Raw genomic sequence first — 26,611 nt, forward strand, 5'->3', positions numbered from 1 at the left:
ATGTTTATGCAGTTATCCAATCAGCTAATCAGGTGGCAGCAATGCAGTGTATCAAACCATACAGATAAAAAGCAAGAGCTTCAGTTATTGTTTTCACCAAACATCAGAAAGGGGAAAAATATGATCTATGTGTATTTAACCGTAGCATGGTTGTCAGTGCTGGATTTGAGATGGTTTGAATATTTTAGAATCTGGTGAGCTCATGCTCTATAGAGTTTACACAGAGGGGTGCAAAAAACAAAAAAACATTGCACAATTAATAGTTCTACAGGTAAAAAAATATTTCATTGACAACAGTGGTCAAAGTAAAATAGAAAGATTTGTTCAAATTGCCAGGAAAGACATAGTAACTCAAATCATAACTGAAAACAAAAAAGAAAAAGCATCTTAGCATTCACAAAACATTGAACATTATGGTGGATGGGCCATAACAGCAGAAGACCACATCAGGTTTCATGCCTGTTAGCCAAAAACAAGAATCATGAGCACATGTACACCCAACATAGACAGACAAAGATAAGTATTTTCCAGTCTTGTCTACTATTTAAAGAGTTTGTGTTCATGACAGACAAATGATTAGACTAGAAAACTGCAAGATTGTGAGGGTGTAGAGGACCATTTCTGATCAAATAATGGTGTGGATCTTTTTATCCTTCTATACTTTGAGACTAATGTATACTTAAGTTTCAAAATTCTTTCCAAGTTTCCAAGAAACTGTAATAGATATAGTACACAACATGGTTTACGAGCTCCTTACAAAAAGCCAAACTAATCCTGATACAACAGACCTGCACTGAGAAATGTAATCATGCTACATTGTGCTTAAGCATTTGACTCAGGACTGAATGAATAGGCCTACATGCCTTTTTGTTACTGCCTGGCCACTGATGCATACACCTAAGGAGGAAATAGATTATCAGAGCAATATGCATAGGGATATAAATAGCTTCTTCCACACAGAAGATCAATTTGAGTTGGAAATGTGGATGCGGAAAAAACATATAAGAGAAAAACAATAGCATGGTGTGTTATATCACATACTTCCAGGGCTTTACAAATTACATAATAAAAAAAGATGCCAAAGATTAAGTCCGAAAGTTTGTTTGATTCTATTTCTTTTTCTTCGGGCTCACAATTCTCTCATACATGATAACAGTCAATTTTATAATTCTAACTGATTAAATAGTGAAATATGTACAAAAATAGTCACATGGTTCTTTCCTCCAGTTCTTTTCTACCTAAACATAGGTAGCCATCTTCTAGAAATTTCCATGCCCTCCACAAAAAAGAATGCAATGCTGCTTTTCCTGGTCTCAAGGAATTTTCCTAATGCAAAAACCCTCTATTTGCATTTCAATCCCACCTTTCAAGGGTCATACCTTGTACGGTTCCAAAAACACCTCAATTGTTTGCCAATGAGGATGTACAAATGTTATTTTGCTATAGTACCAATATGACAAATGCAACCCCCAAAACAAAAAGAAAACTCGAAACAATAAACAAAAATTGTGTCATAAAACGGTGAAGCAGGTGACAGACAAATAGGCTGAAAGAATAAGCCTGAATAATTAAAATGTACATGAAGCAGAGAGGACATTGTGATGCCACACCTGTTAAATAAATCTGAAGAAATATTTGTATAAAAAAATATATAAATATTTACATATAGTTGGACAAAAAAAAAAAAAAGAAATACACTATAAGCCTATCTGAGGTTTAACAGAATTGTATTTACAGGCCACTGCAGATACTTTTAAGATCTATACCTCTTCCTATGAACAAATACTGGCCCTGAAAGCCATATTAACCATACTTATTTGCATTGTTGATGTAAGCCCCTTCCTCCCTCCCTGTAAACCGGCTTCTGGTGTAACACAAGCCGGCCCCACGCAGGTGGTGTGATTGTCATACCTCAGGGAAATTGGTGAAAGCTTGTACTGACCTCTGCACCACACAGATAGGCCTTTCTAAACCCTTTACCATTCAGAACAAGTAAAAGTTTTCATTACTTTCATTATTGCAGTCCGTATTTTAATGCTTCACCCTTTAGCAAATATGACTTAGTTATGACTCATTCTCGGTATGTTCAGGATCCCAGTAAGCTCACACAGAAATCTACAGAAGGCTTATCAGCGCCGATAAGAAAGTATAAAGCACTACGTATATTTTTACAGAAAATAACAATGACATTTGCTTTCTAAAATCTTCCACCATGAAAAAACCCAAGAACATTTGCTTTAACTTTTATTGCTCAGTGCAGTTCATATAACACAAGTCAAGCTCTAAGCACCATCTGGAGGTTTCAAGAAGAATCATACTCATTGGCAAACATTAATTCAAATGCAATCTGGCAACAAAAAAAAAAAGGATATAATGCGTCTTACCCTGTCTCTGTCTCTGTAGTCCAGTCAGTTTCAGAAATGCTGAGAAGCCAAGAGTTGCAGGTTGCACAGGTGACACCAGATCCCCATTCCACCAAGCGTGTGACACTCTACCTGCCACTGGCTTTACCTTTTCCCACCCTCACAGACTCATTAGCCAATCCAAGCCTGGCATAGTGATGTAACTGCCCAGATGCTGACCAATCAGAAAGCCAGAGTGGCTAGGACTTTTTATGCAAAGCACAGTGACACACCGGCAGGACATGGCTGCCTAGTATTGAATCTCCAGCCGGCTTAGTGATTGCGTTATGTGCACTGGCAGCAAACAGAAATCTGATTACAAACAGAGAGATCCTTCTTTGTGAAAGTATGTCAACAGTTTGATTCTCTTTTTCTTAATAATTCAGGTATAAGTGCACTGATGCTCTCAGTCAGGAACGAAATTTGCATGTTTATAATCAGTCCAGAAAACACTATAAGCATGGTAAAGTAAATGTTTTTATGCTATATAAAATATAGGACCTCATAATAGACATTCATGCTTTTCAAATAAATAAGATAACATCAAACAAATAAAACTCCAGTAATCTCCATTAGGCTAAACAGAAGCCTGTTCCCCAGGAAGTGGTTACCATGAGCACCTGTGGTGCTGCGGTAGCCTCGAGGGATTGTCTTTCATGGACAATGTGCATTGTTGCTATGCTGCTTTCTCCTCCTTACTACTGCAAACAAATAGTGAGTAGGAGTCTGCGTGCGAGTGTATATATATATCCACATGTATGTATGTGTACATATGGTGTGCACAGTTGAGTGAAAGGCAAACATCTAAAATATAATTTATCTGTGACTTTTTTGTGAGGAGAAGTGCACACGTTTAGCGACCAAATACTTCATATTTAATCAAAAGTAACACAATTTAGCATTTGGCTAAATTTTTTCATCAACGTTTTTCTGATGACTGTGCTGCTGAAACGCATCAATCATTTAGCGACCTTTTAGTCACTGGTTTATTTAGTGTAGTAAAATGTATCCATTCAAATAGTTTGGATTTTGTTCGTGCCTATTTTCTTTTTCCACTTAACAAAGAGCACACAAATTGCACATTGCAGGCATGATAACTTTTTTCTTTTTGTGTATACAAGACAATTTTAGCCAATTTTAGTTTAACACAACTGAACCCCTCATTAATACAACCTTTATTATCTGAACCCAGATGTTTTGTGCACAAAAAGAATTTTCAAGAAGTGTATAAGAGCAGCGAACCAGCAATAATTATTTTAATTGTAGAAAATGTATAACTGATTTATAATTTTTTTTGTTTGTTTAATTCAAACGTATAAAGCAAGACAAGGTATTGTTTATGAAATGGCACAAACACTCATTATATGCACAATGTGCAACACTTTGTTTGGTGTAGTATGTGTTTTCTATTTAACATTGAATTCAGTGGTTTCTAAAATTGTGGCTTTCTGTTAAATGGGGAAAAAGTGTGTGTGTGTGTGTGTGTGTGTGTGTGTGTGTGTGTGTGTGTGTGTGTGTGTGTGTGTGTGTGTGTGTGTGCGCGTGCACGCATATACGTTCTAGGGCAGCAGTGTTCAATACTTAATGCAAGTGAAAAGAACTAGACCAGAGCTGCAAGGATGCATGTGTTCATGACAAGTAAATGAGAAGTAGGTTACTCGAAATAATCAACCTTTTCATTGGATGCCAGAAACTAGACCTCAAATAAATGCATATGTACCATTTTGACATACATGTCTCACAGTGGTAACAAGCATTGTAGACATTAGATGCATTTGTTCTGTACAACTGTAGGACTGCTACATATACATACATGACTACTACATACAGGACTGCTACTTCCACACTGTATATATGTTCTGTGTATTTAGATTAGATTGTGTACTCCTTCACCTAATCTGTTTGCCTGTGTTACAAAAACAGGCGGAGTTCTTTCTTGTGAAAGAGCTCAAAGAACTTCACCGTGAGCATGTGATTCCAGCAGGAATTCTTGTTCCGTTTACGCACTGTGATACCGTAAAACACTGCAAAATTCTCAAATCTGGTCAAAAGGTATTGAATAATTTTCTATAAAAGTGGCTTTAACGATACTTCCAGCTATAATTCAATGCACAATATTATATTAATATTATACTGTATAATACCTCATTCACAGAGACTTGATCCAATGTAAAATATAACGCTGGGATCTTTAAGATGTCTCCAGTGTCTGCCATGGGACAGTTTTCCTAACAAATGAACTTTGCACTTTCTAGATTGTTTCTAAAAGAAAAAAAAAAAGATAAGTAAAGGAATGATTGTTTCTAGCTGTTATAACATAAATGATAACACGACTTAACATGCACTTTCACTAGCAAATTCTACGATATTTGGTAACTATGTATGCTTGGTTGATCTGTCGTTCATGAATACATGAAAAATAAATAAAATAATTACATAATCATTTATGGTTTATCCCATACTTATTGCGCCACTATTTTATAAGGCTTTTAAAACATGCTTTCCTTCTCTCATTGGAACTAAGGGCTGATTTTGTGTGAGACTGTCAATAATTACTTAAAGTAATGGCAGGTCCATCATTCAGAACATCATTAAAACCAGTGGGAGCTCAGCTAATGGGCCTCCTTCATTAAGGACACAAATGCTGCATTATATATGTGTGTGCGTGTGTGCGTGTTCTTTTGTGTCCCCCTGACTCAATTAGTGGGTAATTTAGACCAGGACACAGGTTCACTTCACCAACAGTCCAGTACTTTCTCATGGTCTCCAAGCAGCACAAGGAGACCATGTTTTTCATGTGAGGTAGTTAGTTTCCAAAATTGTCTGGCACCTCCACATATTCCCATTTGTGGATGTGCCAAAGTGCACTTAATGATTCCCTAGTGTGCTATTTGTTGAATTGAGATTCCCTAAGGACAAAACTGAGTATTGAAGGAAATTATATAATTTTTTTTGTTATATAATGAACTATCCATGGCTTGGGGTAAGTGTCACCCTTAATGCACCAAATAACTTAATGATGCAGTGTGGTTTTCAAAATAATGGACCAGCAATGATGCTAGCAAGCTAATGTAAGAAATGGCTATATTTGGCCATAAGAAGGTATAATATACAGAACTGCGAATTAATAAATAAACTGACTTTTTTTGTCAACATTTCTAACTCAAAACCAAGAACAGACCGTGACATATTGAAGCGAATGATTTTAAATACTCCCACCGTTACAGTTTAACACTTTATACATCCTTGCACATAAATGATACTTACCAGCTTGTCAGCGCAATGCTGTCGTTTTTTTACAGTGCTTATTCATGCTTGATGAGGTGCCCCTGTGAGGCCGTTGTAATATGTAATGAGGCTGTGTGTAATGGACTGACATGCCACTTTAAATTTAGCAAAGGTTTCAGTAACACAGGGAACAATCCTCGGGGGTTCAATTGAGCTGTGCTCGATAAGCGTATGAAAAACCACACATCATTCAAGCCCTGGAGATAAGGGGATTACTCCATGCCATATTATCTTATAGACTCTGAATCTACTGTCCATTAGGTTAAGTATAACCGCTTATCTTTTTCTTCTCAAAATACTGTCATTCCATAAAGCATTGTATGTGCAGAAGGCTTAGAACCCTTGTGAGCTGACATCTGATTAGTAAATCTTCCACTTAGATAAGAGAGGCCAGACACGACGCGGCATTCTTCGCTTTCTGTAATGCTCGTTCACTACAGAGCAACCGCATTACACTCACATGGTCTTTTGACGGATGAATGGGTTTTTGTTTCTGAGCACTCAGCTATGCAGGATAATAAATTCATTCACTGTGACGATTAGAGCTCCTGTAGAGAGTCCACCAAAACCAATTAATGCTAATACCTTGATATTGCAGGATGTGTAAAGATTGAAAGAACTTGGATAGTGCTTAAGCAAAGAAAGTAAAGAGTATAATCTTTCGCTGTTTTATAACTATAAATCCGACTCACTTGCCTCATGCTTTTTTTATTATAGTTACTGAATAATATGATTTAAAATGAAAAATTAGATAAGATTTGAAATGCATGACTACTTTTCAGTCAGATAAAGAATAATATATAGAATAATACACACCTCTTTTTTCATTGTGTAATTTTCCACGTGACGTAGGTTGCTCTTCACCTTCAGAAACTCCACAGACTCCTCTTTGGGCAGATTTGGTGCTGGGTAAGTGGGTGGAGGTGGGAGAATTTGTGAAGTGCCTGGTGGAAGAGGTGGGGGGAAAGTTGGTGGAGGTGGAGGCGGCGATAGAGACCCCTTCTTGTTCTGGTCACCAGCAGTATGTTCAGGGTTTAGCATGTCCATGTAGGTCTGCATGTCAGTGATGGCTGTCTCAGGGCTCCCTTTAACAACACACACATTTGAAATTTATCTGACATTGGAAGGTCTGGTCTATTCATCCACCATCCATTCATACGCTTGCTACACGTGATGATGACTAAGCATGTTCATATTCGAATACAAATCATTGTACAATGAACTGAAAGCGCTCCACTGAACAAAATGGTCTGCCATTCCTTTAGACTGAAACTCAAACCAGGTGAGAACAGGTACACGTATCTAAAGGTGGCTGGATAGGCATATACAGTACAGCTTATGAATTTCTTACAAAGAAAAAGAAAATGAGTAAGGATTAGCAGTAGATTATACAGGTGCATCAAAACACTGGGATCAAAATGCCTCAAATGTACATTGTCTACCCGGATTTACAAAAAAAAAAAAAAAATCAAAGAAACCAATGCAGATCTTTGTCTTTCCACTGGAGGGCACCACTAGTTAGGCTCTAATCATGTGTCCCTCAAAGCACCTTGGGAGCAGCATTGTGCCCCATTGTTATGAAAACCTTGCACACATTTGCTGCATTGAACAATCGAGCATGTAATGCATGCGAGGAATTCAGGAAAATAAAAGCAATAGTCCAAATATATTATTATGTTCAGAATTGTGTGCAAATGAAATAAATAGATCTGACATTTTAAAATAGTTAAAAAAAATTTTTTGCTAAATGTTGCACCAAATGCATTTTGGCACTTAAGATTTAAGAATTTTTTAAAAAAGTAATAAGTAATATACTGACAGGATTACTTTAATAGACTACTAATTTAATCTGTGTGTGTGTTTCCAAGAGAGAGGGAGAGAGAGAATCATACACATCATACAGTGTGCATTAGGTATATAAGGGTTTTTTAGTACCTATGACAAAGCATGAGAGTATAATCATACAAGGTAAGTAAGTATTTTAAGAGAGTGTGTGTGTGTGTGTGTGTGTGTGTGTGTGTGTGTGTGTGTGTGTGTGTGTGTGTGTGTGTGTGTGTGTGTGTGTGTGTGTGTATGAGAGAGAGTATGAAACTACATAAGAGGTGTAGTAAGATATATGAGAATATTATAGTGTGTAAGAATGTATGATCAAGTGTGTATAAAGTTTGTGTGTGAATGAGTATGGCAGTGTGCAGGTAAATGTAAGAGTGCAAGATGGAGTGTATAAAAGTTTTGGTAGGGTGCATGAGAGAATATAAGAATGTATACGAGGAAAGGATGTAAATAAGAAGCTTTATTTAGTAGTATATATTACAGATAATGGTAATATATGAAAAAGAGAATGACTGAGTGTATTTCACTTTGGATACTGAGTATGAGAGAGTATGACAGTGTATGTGAGAAAGCATGATAATATGTGTGAAATGTCCAGCTCGATGCATGCTATCACTACCTGTTACTCGTAACGGTGCAGAGCTGTTTTTCTTTTCCCCCGTGCTGGACTGGCTGGAGTTGGCCGAGTCGTAGTTAGACAGTGAGCTAGAGGGAGAGCCCATATCGAAACGGGTTGCTGTGTTTAACGTAGCGTGTGGAGATGAGTGGCCTGAGTCAGGTTGCTTATACTCCAGATCTGCTGATGGATCCCGGGACAAAACACGATGTTCCACACTCTGGAGCAAAGTCAGGAAAAAAAAATACACTATATTACTTTATAGCCCTATACATGAAAAAGCCTATTCTAGATTTATACTGAAGCTTCATCACTCTGCTGCTGATAGCGTTTCTCGTGAATATCTTGATTAATGCAAATCTAGATTTTTTAAATATAAAAGTCCACAAACAGTAACGTGTGCTTCTCACCATATTTTCGACTGTACGGAGATACTTGGCACACTGCTCATGTCCGTTGTATTCGGCCAGGTCTGCTGCAGAGAATCCGTCCTGATCCTGTACACCCAGATCCACTCCATTCACAACCAGAATCTGACAGCACTGTGAAGACAGAAAAAGTAAGCCAGAGCAAGACAATACATCAACTGGCACCCTTGCCAGGCCCTTCCCATATAAATATTAAATATGATGTGTTTTTGCTAGTGTAATAAAGTGAATCAATAAAGTTTTAATTAACAGTGTCATAGTTACATATATGGTTATTATGGTTGCTATTTACATGCTTGTCTGTCAGGTCTCTAGTTTATCAGTGTGGTAAATATACTATGAAACTTTTTCATGATACACAATACAAATAGCAATATTTAAGCTAAATATGAACGTTTACTAATTTCCTAGTAAAAAAAATTTAAAAGTTAAAACATTTAATGTGAAAAAAACCCATAAAATGCTTGGTACAATAGTGATATTATACTACTACGTTATGATTATTATTGTAAGTAACAACTGAATCACTAATGAGTCAGATTATATTCAAAATTGTGTTGTCTTAAAATAAATGACAACCACGATTTTAATTCATAATCATACTCCTTAACACGTTCCTGGTTAAAAAACCAAAGGTAGTATTACGTACCTGTTGTCCTTATCTGATATGATGTTTATATATATTATTTGTTTAAACCACCCTTTGCAAAAACCTTTTCACTGTGGTTCTTCTCATTGATAAGAGACTTCACTTTTTCAGCCCTAATAAACTTTCCCACTCCAACCAAGAATTTATACATTTCCAATAAACTATGGATAGTCATTATTTTTTTTTTATACACTTTTAGTCTCATTAGTAAAAGACAAGTCAACCATGACAATGGCAAAATGCACTACTTACAGGGATTCTATTAAACACATCATATCGGTGACAGTGTTTCTCCGTGCCATATGTTAATCTCTGAAAAAGTGCTAAGGGCTCTTAAACCAATGGCTAAAATTCAACAGATCCTCTTGTTGAGAGAGCGTATTCAGGATGACAGCTGTCCTGCGTTTAAACCCAGGGTGCAAAGTGGTTCTCTCTACACCACTTTGCTAGGATAAAGTTACCGTGTCTAGCCCTGCAGTCTTATTTTGTCTGGTTTTCTTCTTCAGCCTGCTGAAGCACGTCCCACAGTCAAATTTACTAGTTTACTAAACATTAAACAAATCAGAAAACTAAATCCAAATTAACCAGAAAACATTTAGATAATTGCTTAATAGACAAATTAGTGCTGGAAAATTTAAATGAATAAAACTATATGATGGTTGTTTATGCTGAATGACACTAGCTAAATAAAGCATTGTTTTGTAGTCAGGGTCAAGTGCAATTGCCTCTGTGTAATATTTGTTTATATTCCCTATTACCAATATCTAAACAACAACAATTTTACCCTTGTCCGTTCTAAACACTCAATTTTGTCATCTCCCAATATTGAATATAGTACATAACACGGAAATAGCATTGCAGCAGAGGGAATCACATTAAAATACTATTTAATTGTACAAGTTACGAAACTTTCTACGTAGACAGGAAAGCCACGCACATATTCCCTTTAATGGCAAAATCTGCTCCGTCAGATCGCTTACGCTTTAGTCTGTGAGTCATGCAAATGCTGGTTTTCCACTTTGCATTTGAATTAACCAGCACCTGCTTTCCCCTCTGTGTGCCAAGCCCATGTTCCATTTAATTGTCCGCATGAGTTCCACAGCAACTAAAGCGAACATGATTAAGCATTTAATAGGATAATTTAGATTACATTTTCCGTATATCGGAATTGCTATATTTGAAAGGTTTTGGCGCCTTAATACACTTTGGTACGTAATGCAACAACAGGAATCATAATACAGTAATAGAGCATATACCCTCACACTTAATTCAGTGCATCACCCACCTCCAACTCGCCGTTCTCAGCTGCATCATGGAGAGGTGTCCCTCCCCAGTTGTCTGTCACAATTTCACCACCGTGGAGGAGAAGCCAGCTGAGAACCTTGGCATGGCCTCGGCTGGCAGAAAAGTGCATTGCAGTGGCACCATCGTTGTCCTGGTCAGACAGGCTGATGTTTGTAAAGTTCATCTGCAAAAGATTGTGAAGTGCCTTTATAATGTCAGTTATATAGCATGCTTGATTTTATCCTGGTCACTAAAGATAAACAGATCCAGCTAAATTGATTCAAGCAGATGAATTCAATTTTAATAGTCTTTGTATGCTTCAGTTACAAGTAGATTCAAATTCAGCTTTCTGTTATAATTCCACCATTAAGAATTGACTTGCTGGGGCCTGTGCTTTGAATAAAATTAAATCCAGTTGTGTTTGCCTTTATAACGTTACACACTCTTGATCTAAACCACACTGTATTAAATATGTATGATATTGCAGAACAACTGTGTGAGCCATTTGTTTCCACATATCATTTTAGTTTTTTACCAATGTGTTCCTTTAATTATTCTCCATTAACTGTGAGTTTAAATAATGTGCAATGAGTAAAGTTCAGTGGGTTTAAACAGCTATTTGTATATTTACATTTTACAAAAGTTATGCCCACCATAGACAATCCTCCTCCCCCCAGGCCAATAGAGGACATCCTCACTCAATATATCTATATTTAAATTCTTCTTTTGTTGTCTGCCCTGCTTTGGAAATGTGTTCCCTCAATTTACTGTATATGTTAGTGTTGTTTCGTCTTAGTTGGGAAGCAGTGTGTTTGTGTTACAGAATGTTTTTTCTACTATATATGTTTTTTAAAGACTTCTGCGATTGTGTCAGATTTCTGGGATTTCATGACAAAAGTGGAGCAACTTAAAAGTAAATGCAATATTCCAAATGCTGGGTGACAACAAAGGAAGGTATAAAAAAAGTCTAGTAGTCATTTAAAAGCTTTACATACATACATAAATGTACATGTAAATGAGACACAAATGCAAGTTCCTGCAACGCCTATTCCCCCACTCACCAGCCAAACAATGACAGTGTTATGTCCCATCTGGGCGGCAGCATGAAGAGGCGTCATTCCATCATTGGCTCTAATAGTTGGCTCTGCGCCACAGTCCTTAACCAGGTACTGGACAGCCTCTAGATGGCCTTCCTGACATGCAAGATACAGAGGTGTGGCACCATTCTTTGTTTGGAAGTTCACAACACTGAAAAAAAAATTCAAAAAGAAGAACTTGAATTATACAAGTCTAACCTGCCCCCCCCCCCCCCCCCTAAAAAAACAATCGAATTCTTAACTGATTATTATTATTATTATTATTATTATTATTATTATTATTATTATTATTATTATTTTTATATTTAGTTTAAAACTATGTCAGTCTACAAGAGAAATCGAGAATTATTGCAAAGGAGTAACAGCTTTCTGTTACACAAAACTTATGGCCATTTGAACATTTAAGTCATGCTTATTAGCCAAACTGAGCTGAACTCTCCCATCACACCAGGAGGTCAGAGTGTGAGTGAGAGCCTCCTGTTGAAATCCCATAAGGATGGTTTTATTTAAACACCAACTGACATGTTAGCAATGAGTTCCCTAAGAGGATTAGTGTTGCTCCATTTGTTTCAGTGTTTGCACAGGGTTAAGTGATGGAAATGGAGTGAGAGGGTCAAAGAGGGGAAAAGAAAAAAAGACTGGAGAACAGAAGTGCCCTTTAAACCTGGGTCCTTTTTCACAACAGAAAAAACAAAACACATTCTCACGTTGTCTCTTTCTCCCTCCCACACACGCTCTCCCACACACTGGAGGAAATATTCCATTCTACAGTTAAATCGGCAAGATAAATTTTTGTGTTTATAACAATTTCAAGTCCCACAAACTAGTCAACATTGTTTATGCCGGTCCACTGAATATTTCACAGTAGAAGAAGGGCTTTTTCAGGGGCTCTGTCATTAGGAAGTGGTCAGACAGGTGAAAGATTAATGAGCCTAATCTAGCAGGCTTAGTCACCTGTGTACTGGGTCAAGGAGAAAGCTAAATAAGCTCAGAATCACTATACACCACAACAAATGTATACATACACAAATTTCAGAAACAACACAGGCATATTTCATGAAACAGAAACCTGAGAAATGTATTCAAAGCAATTTCCAATATATGGCCATCTCCTGATTTCCATGTCTGATGTCACTATTTGTCTCAGTGGTGGAAATGTATAAATAATTTAGGCTCAAGTTAAAAAAATTAGTAGCTGAAAAATGGAGCCTAAAAAAGTCTCAGATGACCTTTTGTTTAAACCACAAACACTTTCGGCCGAAGCAAAGTGTCACACTTATGTTCATAGCACAGACATATTGGATATCTGGTGAGAGATACTGAAGGCTTTTCTCAATGAGGTGACCTGTGGTTCAGCATGATAATGTTACTGCAATTTAACTAACCAAAAAGATTGAAATTCATTGATGGTGTAGACTGTATCATGTCTACCAAGTGCAACCTTTTGATTTAATCTTAACATAAACCTAAAATAAAATAAAAAAGATTACCAAACTTTTAAGCAATGCTGTTTAAAGTTAGCTTTAAATATAATTTGGCTAGCAGTGATCAGCCTTACTTGTTCCCTCTAGCTTTCATTCATTGTTCAGACTTACATTTAAAATGTATAAATACAAACAAGAAAGATAAAATATATCTAAATCACTTAAACAAATCATTCAATTAGCGAGCAAGACCTGTACCCCTCAGCTGCTAGCTAAATGCTAATAACTCACTATAAGTTGCTTTGAAGAGAAGTTTCTTTTTAAAAAGATAAGAGTTAGCAATATATATATATATATATATAGAGAGAGAGAGAGAGAGAGAGAGAGAGAGAGAGAGAGAGAGAGAGAGAGAGAGAGAGAGAGAGAGAGAAAGAGACCCTGAATGAACAAAAATAGAAATACTACATGTCCAATAATGGTAAAGAGAAACTTAATTTAACTGTCATTTATTTATTTTTCAACATTTATACTGTGTGTTTCTTCAGCATGGCTGAAGAGAGCATAACAGTGGCTAAGCCCATCTGAAGACCTAATCTGTACTAACTGAGTTTTATGTGTCTGGGCAGTTTTATGTCCATGTGTCTTGATTTGTGTATATACGCCATTAGTGTTATCAGTGCACAGCCACACATAATAGTCCACAGCCTGTGACAACAGGATACAAGCAGACAAAAGCCCAATCTCATCCACTCGCATAAATCGCTGTCACGCTGTCCGAGGGCTTTATCTAGGCCTGTCTCCGATCCATTTCTTTATTGCACAAAAGGACACTGATATCCTAACGACGGACACATTCCACACCATTAAACAGCTGGTGTGAATAGCAGTTGATAGCCAGCATGTCTGGTGTTTGGAACAGATAGAAAGAAAACAAGATGTGACAAGCTAGACTTTTGGACAAAACACAGTTCAACAGTGCGATAGCATTCATTTATGATACCGTGCAATTAAGCCATTTAGCCTTCTGTTTATCTGGTGTTCTTTACACAAGAAAGAAACTGTTTTATTTCTATATAGAGGCTAAAAGTCGGACCTCCGATCTTCAATCTTCTTAAATTAGACATTAACGATTGCATTACTGTTGTGGAATAACATTAAAATAAAACAGAATAGTGTACATTTCCATTCAAAGGTGCTAATGCCAAGTTTAGTGTCAGTTCAATTTATTTCATTTGTAGAGAACATTTAATAATTTATATTGCAACAAAGCAGCTTTACAGAAATGTGAGTATAGTTTTTAGATCCTGAATGAAGAAGGAATAACCCTTAAGAGGAACTAGACTTGAGAGAATCCATCTACTTTTAGTTTTCCTTAGATAAATCACCTCAGTATAAAGAGCCAAAATGCGTTTGTGTTGGGTCACCATTCAATCCCTATCAAAATCATTCTCAAGTGCCAGTAAAAACACTATAATTCTAATGACGGTCCTTCTCTGCCATTATTCCATATCTGCCACATTTCACTGAGGCAACAGATTCGACCATGGGGGCGTTATCTCCTGTGTTCTAAAACAAGCCTATCAACACAAGGCAGGTCCCGCAGAAAGCGGACCCCTATTCAACAGTATTTGTTTTCCTCATTAAGCCAGGGGTTACCATGGTGACGGAAGTACACACTGCTGAATGGGACTGAGGTACTGAGCTCTAGCACAGCTTTCTTTCCTATTAAATTTTCATGAGTATTGCATCTGTCTAATTTAAGCACTAGAAAGGGAACTCCTAGTGTAAGAGCACCTTTAGTACAGTCCAGACCTGGTCTAAAACCTAACCATGCCACAAGCATATCCAGCACATGCAAGAGTTTTTGAGAACTACACTACATTTTTTAGTTATAATTTAGTTATTCATCTTCGAGCATATTATTCGGTAAACACTACAAATTGTTTAGTGACTACAGTAAAGCTAACTGACAAATATGTAATTATAAGTGTGAAATGTCACTGAGTATTTGAAAAATATTTCCCATTATTCTTATTTTTGGGAAACATTTGGGAAACAGACAGCAGACAGCAACAAATGTAATCAGTGTATATACATAATTTGTCATGCAAGTGAGTCATATGCTGTAGGATGCATGTGTATGGTTGCTAGTTATGTCCAAGATCCCATAATTGAATTGACCCAAATGCCCACCAGTCAGTGTCAGTTTAGTGCAGAATAAATATGTCACCACTTGGACAGAGGTGCTCCATTTGCAATATTTGTTTTGACCTATTCAATGTACTGTACATGATGTACACCATAAAATTCCCAGTGAATGTACATGCAAAGTAGGTGTACATGAAGTTGTGACTAAAATATGCACATTTACAAACCAGTTACCTAGGAACTCATTTACACCTGGCATTTGTACAGTTATCCACTAAGCCAATGCAACAGCCAATGCTAAAATCATGGAGGCACAGGCCAATATCTTCAGTCAATATTTACATAAAATATTGGGAAAAATATATATAATTGCAGTGATTTTTGATGTGGTTGTTGATGCCAAATAGTGTAGCGTACAGACTTGGGACCTGGGATTTCCACACACAACAGTTATGGAATGGAGAAACAAAACATTTTGTGTGGGAGAAATTGCCTTGCTAAAGAAAGAGGCCAAGGGAAAATGACCAGACTGAGAAATCTACAGTAACTCATATTACCTCTCTTTACAACCACAGTGAGCGAAAAAGCATCCCAAAAAGTTCAATCTGTCAAATCTTTAGACAGACAGCCTAGAAAAGCAGAGAACCACACCGGGCTCTATTTCTATCTGCCAAGAACAGGAATCTGAAGCTACAGTGGGCACAGTCTCACCGAAACTTGACTGCATGAAGATTGTTAAAACATTGCCTGGTCCTGTTTCAATCTTCAAGTGTTAAAGTGTTTTCTTTCAACTGTTGCATGCTTGGCTGCTTCAGGGAAAGGAAACAACATAAATACATCTAGATGGGAACCTTAAACACTGAAGACTTCTAGGTTCAAGATATGCTACGTTCAAGATATAGCTGTGGATTTATGGCAGCAGATGCACCTGCAGGCTGCCATTTAACTTGGAAATTACATAATAGGCCTGGCCAATGTCGTTAAGGATGTACATGTTCAATGGTGCATGTAGAATCGGAATCACAATAACAAGGCCATAAGTGTTTAGTGTTATCTCTATGGGGCAGAGTTCCTCTGAGACAGATCTGATTAGCAACAGTGTATATATGTATGCTTTTTTTTTTTTTTTTAATAAAAAAATAAATCTTCTAAAGATCTCCTGTCCAACAGGAGTTATGTGAAATGGACAAATTAAATGGCAGCTACATAAATTAAATAAGACATTTTTAACGATCTTAAACACTTAACAAGCATGGACATTTTATCCACATACATAATGCAGGGGTGTATTAGTATTAGTATACTAAAGCTACTAATCCTGTGGTTATACATACAGTAATGCGAGGTAGCATTTTGGACTGGAATTACAGACATACATCTGTAAGTCTTTTTTATTGTGCTATTGCACAGTTGAGCAGCTATACTACAGTATTTGGCTTCTGTTTAACCAATTTTCCCGTTAACAATTTTTACCACACTTACCCTAATTTCTTCCAAGATTCTACATCTAACAATAGAACTTTCCAACCTGATACAAACAAATTGGCAGTTATCTGATCATATTTTGACCTCTCTATGTCTTTTTAAGATGCTCAATATCTAAAATTGACTGTATGTGTGGCCATGGGAGACTTTTTCTGGGATTTGTAAAGATATTCTATATAGGATAAATACTTTATTAAGCTTAGTGACTAATTAGGCTTCATTTGACCAATCTAAACATAGTGGGGTGCTCAATGATAAGGTGTAATATTAGGGTTATTAGGGAATAGGGTTATCATCTTACTTTGGGTCGTGCCCCAATAGTAGCCTGAGCATGGCCAAGTCGCCTTTAGCAGCAGCATAGTGAACAGGCAGAGCACCTGTGTCCATGGCAATGCTGGGATCCCCTTCTCCACTCTTTAGTAACCAGTCTGTGACCTCATGATGGCTGAAGCGTGAAGCCAGGTGCAGGACGGTGGCTCCAGAGTTGTCTTTATTCTGCAAATATAGGAGACAAATACAACAAGATATAAGCTCATTGAGGGTTATGCAGTTATGGGAAATGAATCATTGCAGTCATGTTATGACTCCTGTTCTCATTTTATAATCCATGAGGTTACTGAAGAGGGTTGCAGTCTCATTGGGGACTACAATCACCATGAACATTTTTATTCTCAAGGCTCCATCAGTGAACAGTTATTAACCTTAACTGTGATAGCCTTATAATCAATGGACGTCACCCATATGAGGGTGAGCCTGGTTTCTTTAACAGTTTCTTCCTCTTACTATCTCAGGGAATTATTTTCTTGCCACTGTAGCACTGGCATTAGGGATAAACTTTGGGATTAATCTAAAAACTCATTTATAAATCACATTTATATTTGTGATCTATTTCTTTCTGTAAAACTGCAATTTCCATTGTTAATACTACACTATACAATAGAATTAAATTGAATTAAATAATAATTATTTCCTCAAATTCTTGAGCCGCATCCAAAACTGTGTACTAAAAAGTTAATCGGTGCACCACTGGTATAAACAATTTAGGCAAACTGGTTTAGGACACAGCCATGAATTCAGTTTGAATGTGTATGAAGTTGGCACACAGCAATGAGATTTGATTTGACAGTGAAAATGGGCACAGTAGAGCCCACATTATTAAATGTTCTTTGCTTGCAATAGCGTTTCTCTACCAGAGAGGATCAAATGTATAGATTCTGCAACCTGTAGCTTTAAGGGGCAGTTCAAACAAACAAAAGCTCTTTTAGCAGTACTTCAGTAGCCACCTCATGTATCAAACACGGTGTTCTTGCTAATCCCATAAGGTTTATGTTACAATGAATGAATCAGAGCTTCCAAACTGCAGAGAAAATAACTGATGTGAGTGAATGTAGGGAAATAGAATTGAAAGAAGAAGCTCTTGTTACATCTCTATTATGGTAGCTACCACCCTAACCTTTTAACACAAAGGTCACTGGATATAAATCCGTTTATGTTTTTACATGATATGCTAGCTTTATTTCTATTTCTGTGTGTGTGTGTGTGTGTGTGTGTGTGTGTGTGTGTGTGTGTGTGTGTGTGTGTGTGTGTGTATAAAAGATGTCTAAAAACACGCAAATTAAAAGAACTTCTCGATAACTGGGTCAGTCAGTAACAAAAAATAAATCAACTGTTTATGTCCATAATCACACACTGACAGTGTCCTTATTCCTAAACTGAATAACATTTCAAATGACATTAATCATAGTCCATTATAGCACAATGATACAAATAAAATGTTGACTATTTGATTTTACATAATGTCATATTTATTTGGTTGATTTTCGAAATATTGCACAATCATAGAGCAGCATGCTTACTGCTCTATATAGCCCCAAAGTGTTGTTATTACGCCTATTGTTCAAAAACTAGAACTAAGACAAGCACATTGGGGCAGGTATCATGCTGCCCCATTCTCATGAACCACACTATCTGTTCCAAAAAAGTGTTCATCTTAACAAAAAAAACCCAAAAAAAAATAGCTGAAGACACGTAAATACTGCTAAGCATATTTTTAGTCTGCAGATTTTAACCCTGCGTGTGAATAGGAAATGTTATATACTATTATACAGCTAGCAATCTAACCAGCTAGGGTAGTAACATGACTTTGAAATGCAACTATCCCCAACCAGAAACCATCAGAAATGCCTCAATTACTGCTATAAAAGTAGCAGCATGTTTTGCTTTAATATTAGGTTTTTCAGGGGCTTTTGACCAGATTACATATTAGAATTTTGTTGCAAATCGGTGTGCATAGCTTTAAAGTTACATAGTGGTGTACACTCTCAAATCACACTCAAATCTGTTCAACTTTAAGCAGTCTTTAATATGGTTACTTAAAATACTCACTAAACCTTTAGATTTACCTTTGTTAAGATGTTATCATCAAAGTCATCCTTCCCCAAACATCTAAACAATGTATTGTTGCTTCTTAAATGTACATAATATTCAGAAAATAGACAGGGTTTCTCGTGTGACTTTTAGATATGAAAACCAATACACTACCTTTTGCTTCCTACAAAGTCTACAAATATCACATGAGATCAGGTTGCTGAAACAGGAAGCCATGTGGAGTACCATAGTGGAATCATGCAAATGGCATTCCATCTAGGTCATGCAAATCAGAGCACAAGGTCAAATGAAGGAAGAAACAATAACTGCCTTATGTGCTGCTTTACATAAGGAAAATATAGCTATGGTATATTCTGTGATCAAGTCTCAGGCCACTTCTAGATACCTTCCTAGTAACTGTTACTCTAAAACAGTCAACTGGTGTATAGGCAGCAAAAAATAGACAACTGTAAAGATCTGAGCAATTTTGACCAGGGCCAAATTGTGATGAATAGTTGATTGATTTGGATCAGCTTCAAAATGCCAGGTCATGTAGGATGTTCCTGGTATGCTGTGGTTAGTACCTTCCAACAAAGGTTCAAGGAAGAAACGCAGTTTACCGGCCCCCAGGCTCAGTGATGCACTTGGGGAGTAAAGGCTAGCCTCTCTTGTCCAATACCACAGAAGAGCTCCTGGAGTACAAAATGCTGAAAAAATTAATACTGCCTCTATTAGAAAGGTGTCTAAACACACCATGCACCGCAGCATGCAGTATATTGGGCTGAGTGGCTGCAGAATGGGCACAGGCCTGGAGCATGGAGCAATAGAAGAAGGTGGCCTGGTCATTTTCTTTTACATCGTGTGTAGGGCCACTTCTAAGATGGCATCAGGAATCACAATGAGAAAAAGCCAAGCTGGTGGAAGCACTGTGATGCTCTGGACCAGGGGTCACCAACGTGGTGGTGGCAAGGACCACATGAGTAGCCCAAGGGTTTTTTCTAAAAATAGCTGTTTTCTACTTTGTTCAATCATTGTTGATAATTATTATGAGAAATCATTAACATGATTAGTGACTTCACATAGATGAATATCATTAATTATTAATAATAACATATAATAAAAAAAAAAAAAAAAAAAAAAAAGTTGGTGACCCCTGTTTTGGACAATGTTCCCCTGAAAAATCCTAGGTTTTGGCATCCATGTGGCAGAAGGAGTAGCATATGATTAGGCAGGTGGTTAACGTTTACATTTACAACATGTTCTATATCAGGGGTCACCAACCTTTTTGAAACTAAGAGCTACTTCTTAGGTACCAATTAATGTGAAGGGCTACCACTTTGATACACAACAATTTTCAGTTTGATCTGAAATAAGAAATTTGCTAAATTTACCTTTTATTATATGTTATTATTAATAATTAATGATATTCATCTATGTGAAGACACTGATCATGTTAATGATTTCTCATAATAGTTATCAACAATGATTGAACAAAGTAGAAAACAGCTATTTTTAGAAAAGGCCCACGAGCTACTCATGTGGTCCTTGCGGGCTACCTGAACCACGTTGGTGACCCCTGGTCTATATGAAGAATTATTTTTCCCACTACAGTCATCATCTTTTACCCATGAAAATATATATTTTTTTCCGTGTTTTTGAACAGGGCTATATTTCTTTTATAGATTTAGAATAATAGCCACCTTATTAACCAACCCTATTGATTTCAGGCAGACTATTTGTACAGAAATATGACAGAAGTTTTGCTTTGTTTGTAAATGAACTCTCTCAAATACACAAAGACTGCATACCAAAACTAGCTATTTGTTTAATGTGATTCAGCTCTAAGGTCCTAAAGAGTTCATACCCCTTTAACATGACAAAACAAATCAATAATTGTACTTTATAAGAGGAACTGAGCTTAATTAACAGTATTGACATATTTCTATATTTTAATTACTATATACGATTATATGTCTATTCAGCTGAATGAAAATAATGTGTGTATAAATAATAACCAGCACATATTTGTTGTAATAGATAACAAATCATATCACATATATTATAATCTTATAATTTGATGTTCTATGACAGTAGAATGGGCGATCTGCCTAAATTGGGTACATTCCTGGAAAGTAAACAACATTACCATTATCATGCCTACAGCTATATGCAAAGATTTGGGCCACTTATCCGGTATACAAACAAATGCATAGGCAAACAAAGACTGTTTTTATTTAAAGTGTCCCACATCTAATACAGATGCGTTGCTTTTTTTATTTGTTACACACAAAGCTGCATGATTGTCTTACAGCAGATACAAATGTGCAACATTTCTGAGATAATCAGTTTACGAAATTTGGGAGCAATTAATTAATCCTCTAAAAGAGACATAATATACAAACATTCAAAGACAAAAGTACAACACATACTGCTATTTTGATAAACTTGTTAATTGGAACACTAAACATTTTCAGTCTTGTTATTGAAAGGTGACCACTTCAAGTGCATCACTAACAAGATATGTACTTTGGTGAGTTTATCATACTCAGCACAGAGAAATCAAACTAATCCCATAGTCATTTAAGACGATTTCTGATCTCAATGAATGATGTGTCCACTTTTATCCAAATAGGGACAGTATGAGTGCAGGTTTTTATTCCAGCTAAGCAGAATCCAAACCTGGATCTACTGATTACCTGATGAAACAGGTGGAATCAGGTGTGGCTGCTGCTTGGTTGGAATGAAATATGCACCCACACCAACACTGAACACTCCATTGGGTAAAAGCTGCCAGGTGCCAGGCCATGCATAGTTGGCGCACCAGCTCAATGTGTGGTGTGCAACCCGAGATAAATGTGTTTTTTTTTTTAACGGAAACATGATGGTTGGTGTTGAAAAAAATATCAAGAAATTTACCGAAGCTCGGCAGCCTCCCTGAGTCAGCAGCCACTGCAGACATGCCAGTTTACCGGTGGCGGCGGCGTCATGAGCAGGGCTCGCGCCGTTATGAGCCAGGCTGTTCGCCGGTAAGCTGGCTTCTTCTACCAGGAACTGGAGGCACTTGAGCTTCCCAGCGCGCGCCGCGTGGTGCACGGGTGTCGCTCCGAGCGAGTCCTTCACATCCCCGTGGAGCACGTTTTCCTCTAAATGCACTTTAAGGGTTTCGATTTCCCCTTGCCTGGCGGCGAGGAGCGTCGCCTCCCCGATCATAACGACTCCTTGTGACAACTATTCATGCACAATTTAACATGTAAAAAAAAAACCCTCAGGTGTCCTGCGATGCAAAGCAAAAAAATTCTCAGAAACGGAGCCTGGACGGTTTGGAAAAAAAATGAATGCAAGAGATGCACCGTGGATATGTCGCATCACATGGCCGCGCAGCGTTACTCTTTTGTTAACTGATAACGAACCCAAGATGCGCACGAGCTAGCGGAGACGGAACATTTGATCTGAATGCAAGCTAAAGTTTTCCTCGTGCGCGCTCCAGACTTTCCCCGTTACCCGTTTCCGTTACTTCCTAGTCAGCCCGCCTACATTATGATGATAAATAATCGGAAGTTATGATGTGTTTTCTCTTTCGGGTCCCTTTAGACGCTCTTCGCTGCCTGGACAACTAGTTAAATAATCTATGAAGGGGAGGAGGATCAGCTGCTTTAGTTGTTACCTGCCTCACTTTAAAACCGGCTCAGCGTTAAAGGGGCAGCGCGCGCAAACCAGCAGCGCCGCGCGCGAGCCTCGGTTCATCACGCCGTCTAATAGCGCGCGCGTTCCGTGTCATTGGAATCGTTCAGTCCCACGAAGGATTTTATCCTTGGTTTAAATTTTTTAAATTATTATATACTATAGTTTGTCGGGGTATTATTATTATTATTATTATTATTATTATTATTATTATTATTATTATTATTATTATTACCATTTGTGTGTAGCCTATAAACACCAGGCTGTAATAAATATTAAAATAACCTGTATTACCCTTCATTACCAATAGGTGGCAGACAAGCCCAGTCTGATTAATGAGGCTTTTATTTTGCGTTGATTCATTAAAGCAGCGGTCCTCAACCTTTTTTTTGCTTTACAGACCAGTTTCATGCAATACAATTTTAGCGTGGGTGCCTGCCGCACATTTTATCTCTATCTTCTTCTTCTTCTTTTTTTAGCTTCTCCCATTAGGAGTCGCCACAGCAGATCATTCATCTCCATCTCCATACCATCTGCCTCTTTCAAACCAACTACCTGCATGTCTTCCTTCACCACATCCATAAACCTCCTCCTTGATCTTCATCTTGTCCTCCTTCCTAGTGGCTCCATCCTCAGCATTCTCCTACTGATATACCTCATGTCTCTCCTCTGCCTATGTCCAAACCATCTCAATCTCACCTCCCTCACCTTGTCTCCAATACGTCCTACATGCGCTGTCCCTCTAATAAACTCATTTCTAATCCTGTCCATCGTCGTCACTCCCAACGAAAACTATTATGTATAATGTGATGTAATTATTAATTAAGTTGAATATATAATGAAAATGTATCTCACACTATAATATGCATAAAAACCTGCGACTGAAACAACTGCGGGAAATTGGCACAAGCGGAATTTATTTTTATTTATAAAACATCCGCAGCCCAAGAAAGTAAAAAAGTAGACCCCTGCAAATGTATCGTACAATGTTTGCATTTTAGTTTGATTGCTGTGAAATACAACCAATTATACCTTAAAGCAATGACAGGCCTTATTACACTTATTACACTTATTACACTGTAAGATTATATGTTTACGTTAAAAATTATATTATTATTTGTTATTTATGTTAAATTGTAAACAAATAAAAACAAATGTACTTTATACCTTAGATGTCATTATTGTATTTATATAATTTTTACACGCAAACACAGGCATTTTTTGTTCACAGTCAACATAACTGTCCAACACATTTATATTTCAGAGCCTAATTATTCCTCTCGCGCTTTTGTCCAGCCAAAGCCCCTGGGAAGGAAACGTGTGTGTGTGTGTGTGTGTGTGTTGGAAGGGGAAATCAAGCTCGTGCCCGGCGCGTGCCGCGTACTCGTATCACCCCCCCCCCCGCCCCCCCTCCTCTTCAAGTACTTAACAGATATTGAGCCGCACGCGCCATTCTGACGGCGGTGGTTCATTCCTCGGGGTCATGTGTGTGTGTGTGTGTGTGTGTGTGTGTGTGTGTGTGTGTGTATGTCGGGGGGGGGGGGCAACAAGTCCCCAAAGACCACTATGAATGTTGTCTCAGCCACTCACTCTGAGCATGGACTTCACCGTATGTTTAAATGACTTAGCTATTTTTATGCAAATTCCCAATATTTATTGCTTTAATAAGAATTATAAAAAAAAATATTGATTTATTAATTATAAATGCAATTTATATTGGAGGGATTGCAACCATTGAAAAACCGAAATGTGAACGTGTACGTGTAGGTTGCTTACGTCATGCTAAATATGAATGAAATATTATTGAATTATTGAAGACAATTCCATTCATATTGAGTAAGTAAGTATAGCAATATGTGGAAAACAAAAATTATTCCAAACTATAATAATAATAATAATAATAATAATAATAATAATAATAATAATTTGGTTTAAAAAGTAACATTTATTAAAAAGTATATATATATATATATATATATATATATATATATATATATATATATATATATATATATATATATATATATATATATATATATATATATATATATATATATATATATATATATATATATACTTTCTATATATATAGAAGATCTGGCCAGCCTGCTGAGAGTCACTCAGCCGTGGCGTGGGAAATGCAGGGATTATAAGTCGCACGCGTCCGACGCGTGACAGTTATTCAAATTTCCCTCCAATGATCAGAGTCAGGAGTCAGAAAAGCGCCAACGGAAAAAGTGCCATCTGCTGCTGCTCTGGCAGTTTCATCAGAACAAAACAGAACTAAAGCCTTTAGCGTGAGAGTGAAAGCTTTGAACTTTACCCACGGACACCATGTTGGGGCGCGAGCCGGGAAATTGCATTGTCAAAAGATCTTTTGATAATATTATACATTATTATGTGTTTAAATAGCCTTTTTTTTTTAACTAATATAACCAGCTTAAAACCAGCTTGAAGCAGAATACACACACACACACACACACACACACACGCACGCACACACACACACACACACTCACACACACACACACACACACACACACACACACATATATATATATATATATATATATATATATATATATATATATATATATATATATATATATATATATATATATATATATCCATCCATCCATCCATCCATTTTCTACCGCTTATCCGTAATCCGGGTCGCGGGGGCAGCAGTCTAAGCAGGCCCCCGCCTTCGACTGCTGCCCAATCCTCACAGCACCGTCCCTTATGATCCCTCCTGCAGGTGGTGAGCCCACGGGAATATATATATATATATTTTTTTTTTTTTTTTTTTTTTTTTTTTTTGTACCTATATTTATAATTTCTTTTTACAAATGCGGTTATTTCGGGTGTGAACAACTATAGACCTCTTATAAAATAAAATAAAAAAATCGGTCATGAGAAACATTTTGCATGCACCACTGTAGCCTTTCTTTAACAGTAACCATTGCGTTTCTTCACAAAGCTCATTTTGCATTTTTTTTTTATACTGATTATTTATGGGATAATCAGCTCTTTATATTTGAACTCAAAGATCAACGAAACCCTGTGTTTTCTTCTCTTAATATTTTGACACTCCACATGCTTATAAATGATTCTTTATTTATCCATTTTAATTTTGCACTTATTTGTGGGTTATGTGTTAATGGTTTTGTATTTTTGTAATCAGTGCTTTGTGTACACCACTTTAAAGCGTTTGAAGACAAATGACAAAATCATTTATTGTTTTATTATGCTGGACATATTGAGGATTTATGTAAAAGGAAACACTTAAAAAATACAGCCAACTCTTTAAAAAAAAACACAGACAACAAGGAGAAAATTATTTTATTTTGGGCTTTGGGTGTGTGTTCAAAAAAGACACAAAACCAGAAAGCACATAAAAAAGCTTTATTTCTCTCTCTCTCTCTCTCTCTCTCTCTCTCTCTCTCTCTCTCTCTCTCTTTCTCTCTCTCTCTCTCTCTCTCTCTTCCTCTCTCTCTCTCTCTCTCTCTCTCTCTCTCTCTTTCACACACACACACACACACACACACACACACACACACACACACACACACACACACACACACACACACACACACACACACACGGATGTACCAGTAGATATTCTGGGACCTGACAACTACTATTCACACAATTGATTTATTTAATGATTAATGTGCTGTAATCATTCGTTTATTTATCTTCAGAAACCAGTTAATACTGGTGAGGGTTGTAATGGATTTAAAGCTGGTACATTGGCCACAAGACAGAAGATTTCACTGAGATGAATCACCAGTCCATCACAGTCCACCTCTTCTACACACATTCACACATTTATTTCCATTTGAGAGTTATAAAGAATAGCCAGTCCACCTGCTTCCATGTTTTGTTCAGTGGGAGAAAACAGAAGAA

General features: G+C 37.1%; 1 protein-coding gene across 3 annotated transcripts in view; it reads right to left on the minus strand.

The window, feature by feature from the left end:
• The window catches only part of espn (espin), a 45,855-nt gene extending 23,147 nt beyond the window's left edge, over positions 1-22,708 (minus strand). For all 3 annotated transcript variants that reach the window (XM_083554656.1, XM_083554655.1, XM_083554654.1), the window contains exons 1-7: positions 21,938-22,708; positions 16,956-17,149; positions 11,562-11,748; positions 10,502-10,684; positions 8,550-8,681; positions 8,143-8,359; positions 6,507-6,775 (exon numbers count right to left, since the gene is read on the minus strand). In XM_083554656.1, coding sequence (XP_083410782.1) covers positions 6,507-6,775; positions 8,143-8,359; positions 8,550-8,681; positions 10,502-10,684; positions 11,562-11,748; positions 16,956-17,149; positions 21,938-22,231 — 1,476 coding nt within the window. In that variant the 5' untranslated portion in view covers positions 22,232-22,708. The remainder of the gene's footprint in view (positions 1-6,506; positions 6,776-8,142; positions 8,360-8,549; positions 8,682-10,501; positions 10,685-11,561; positions 11,749-16,955; positions 17,150-21,937) is intronic.
• Positions 22,709-26,611: the final 3,903 nt, after the last annotated feature.

This window comes from Silurus aristotelis, assembly GCF_946808225.1.
Source record: "Silurus aristotelis genome assembly, chromosome: 11".
NCBI lineage: Eukaryota > Metazoa > Chordata > Actinopteri > Siluriformes > Siluridae > Silurus > Silurus aristotelis.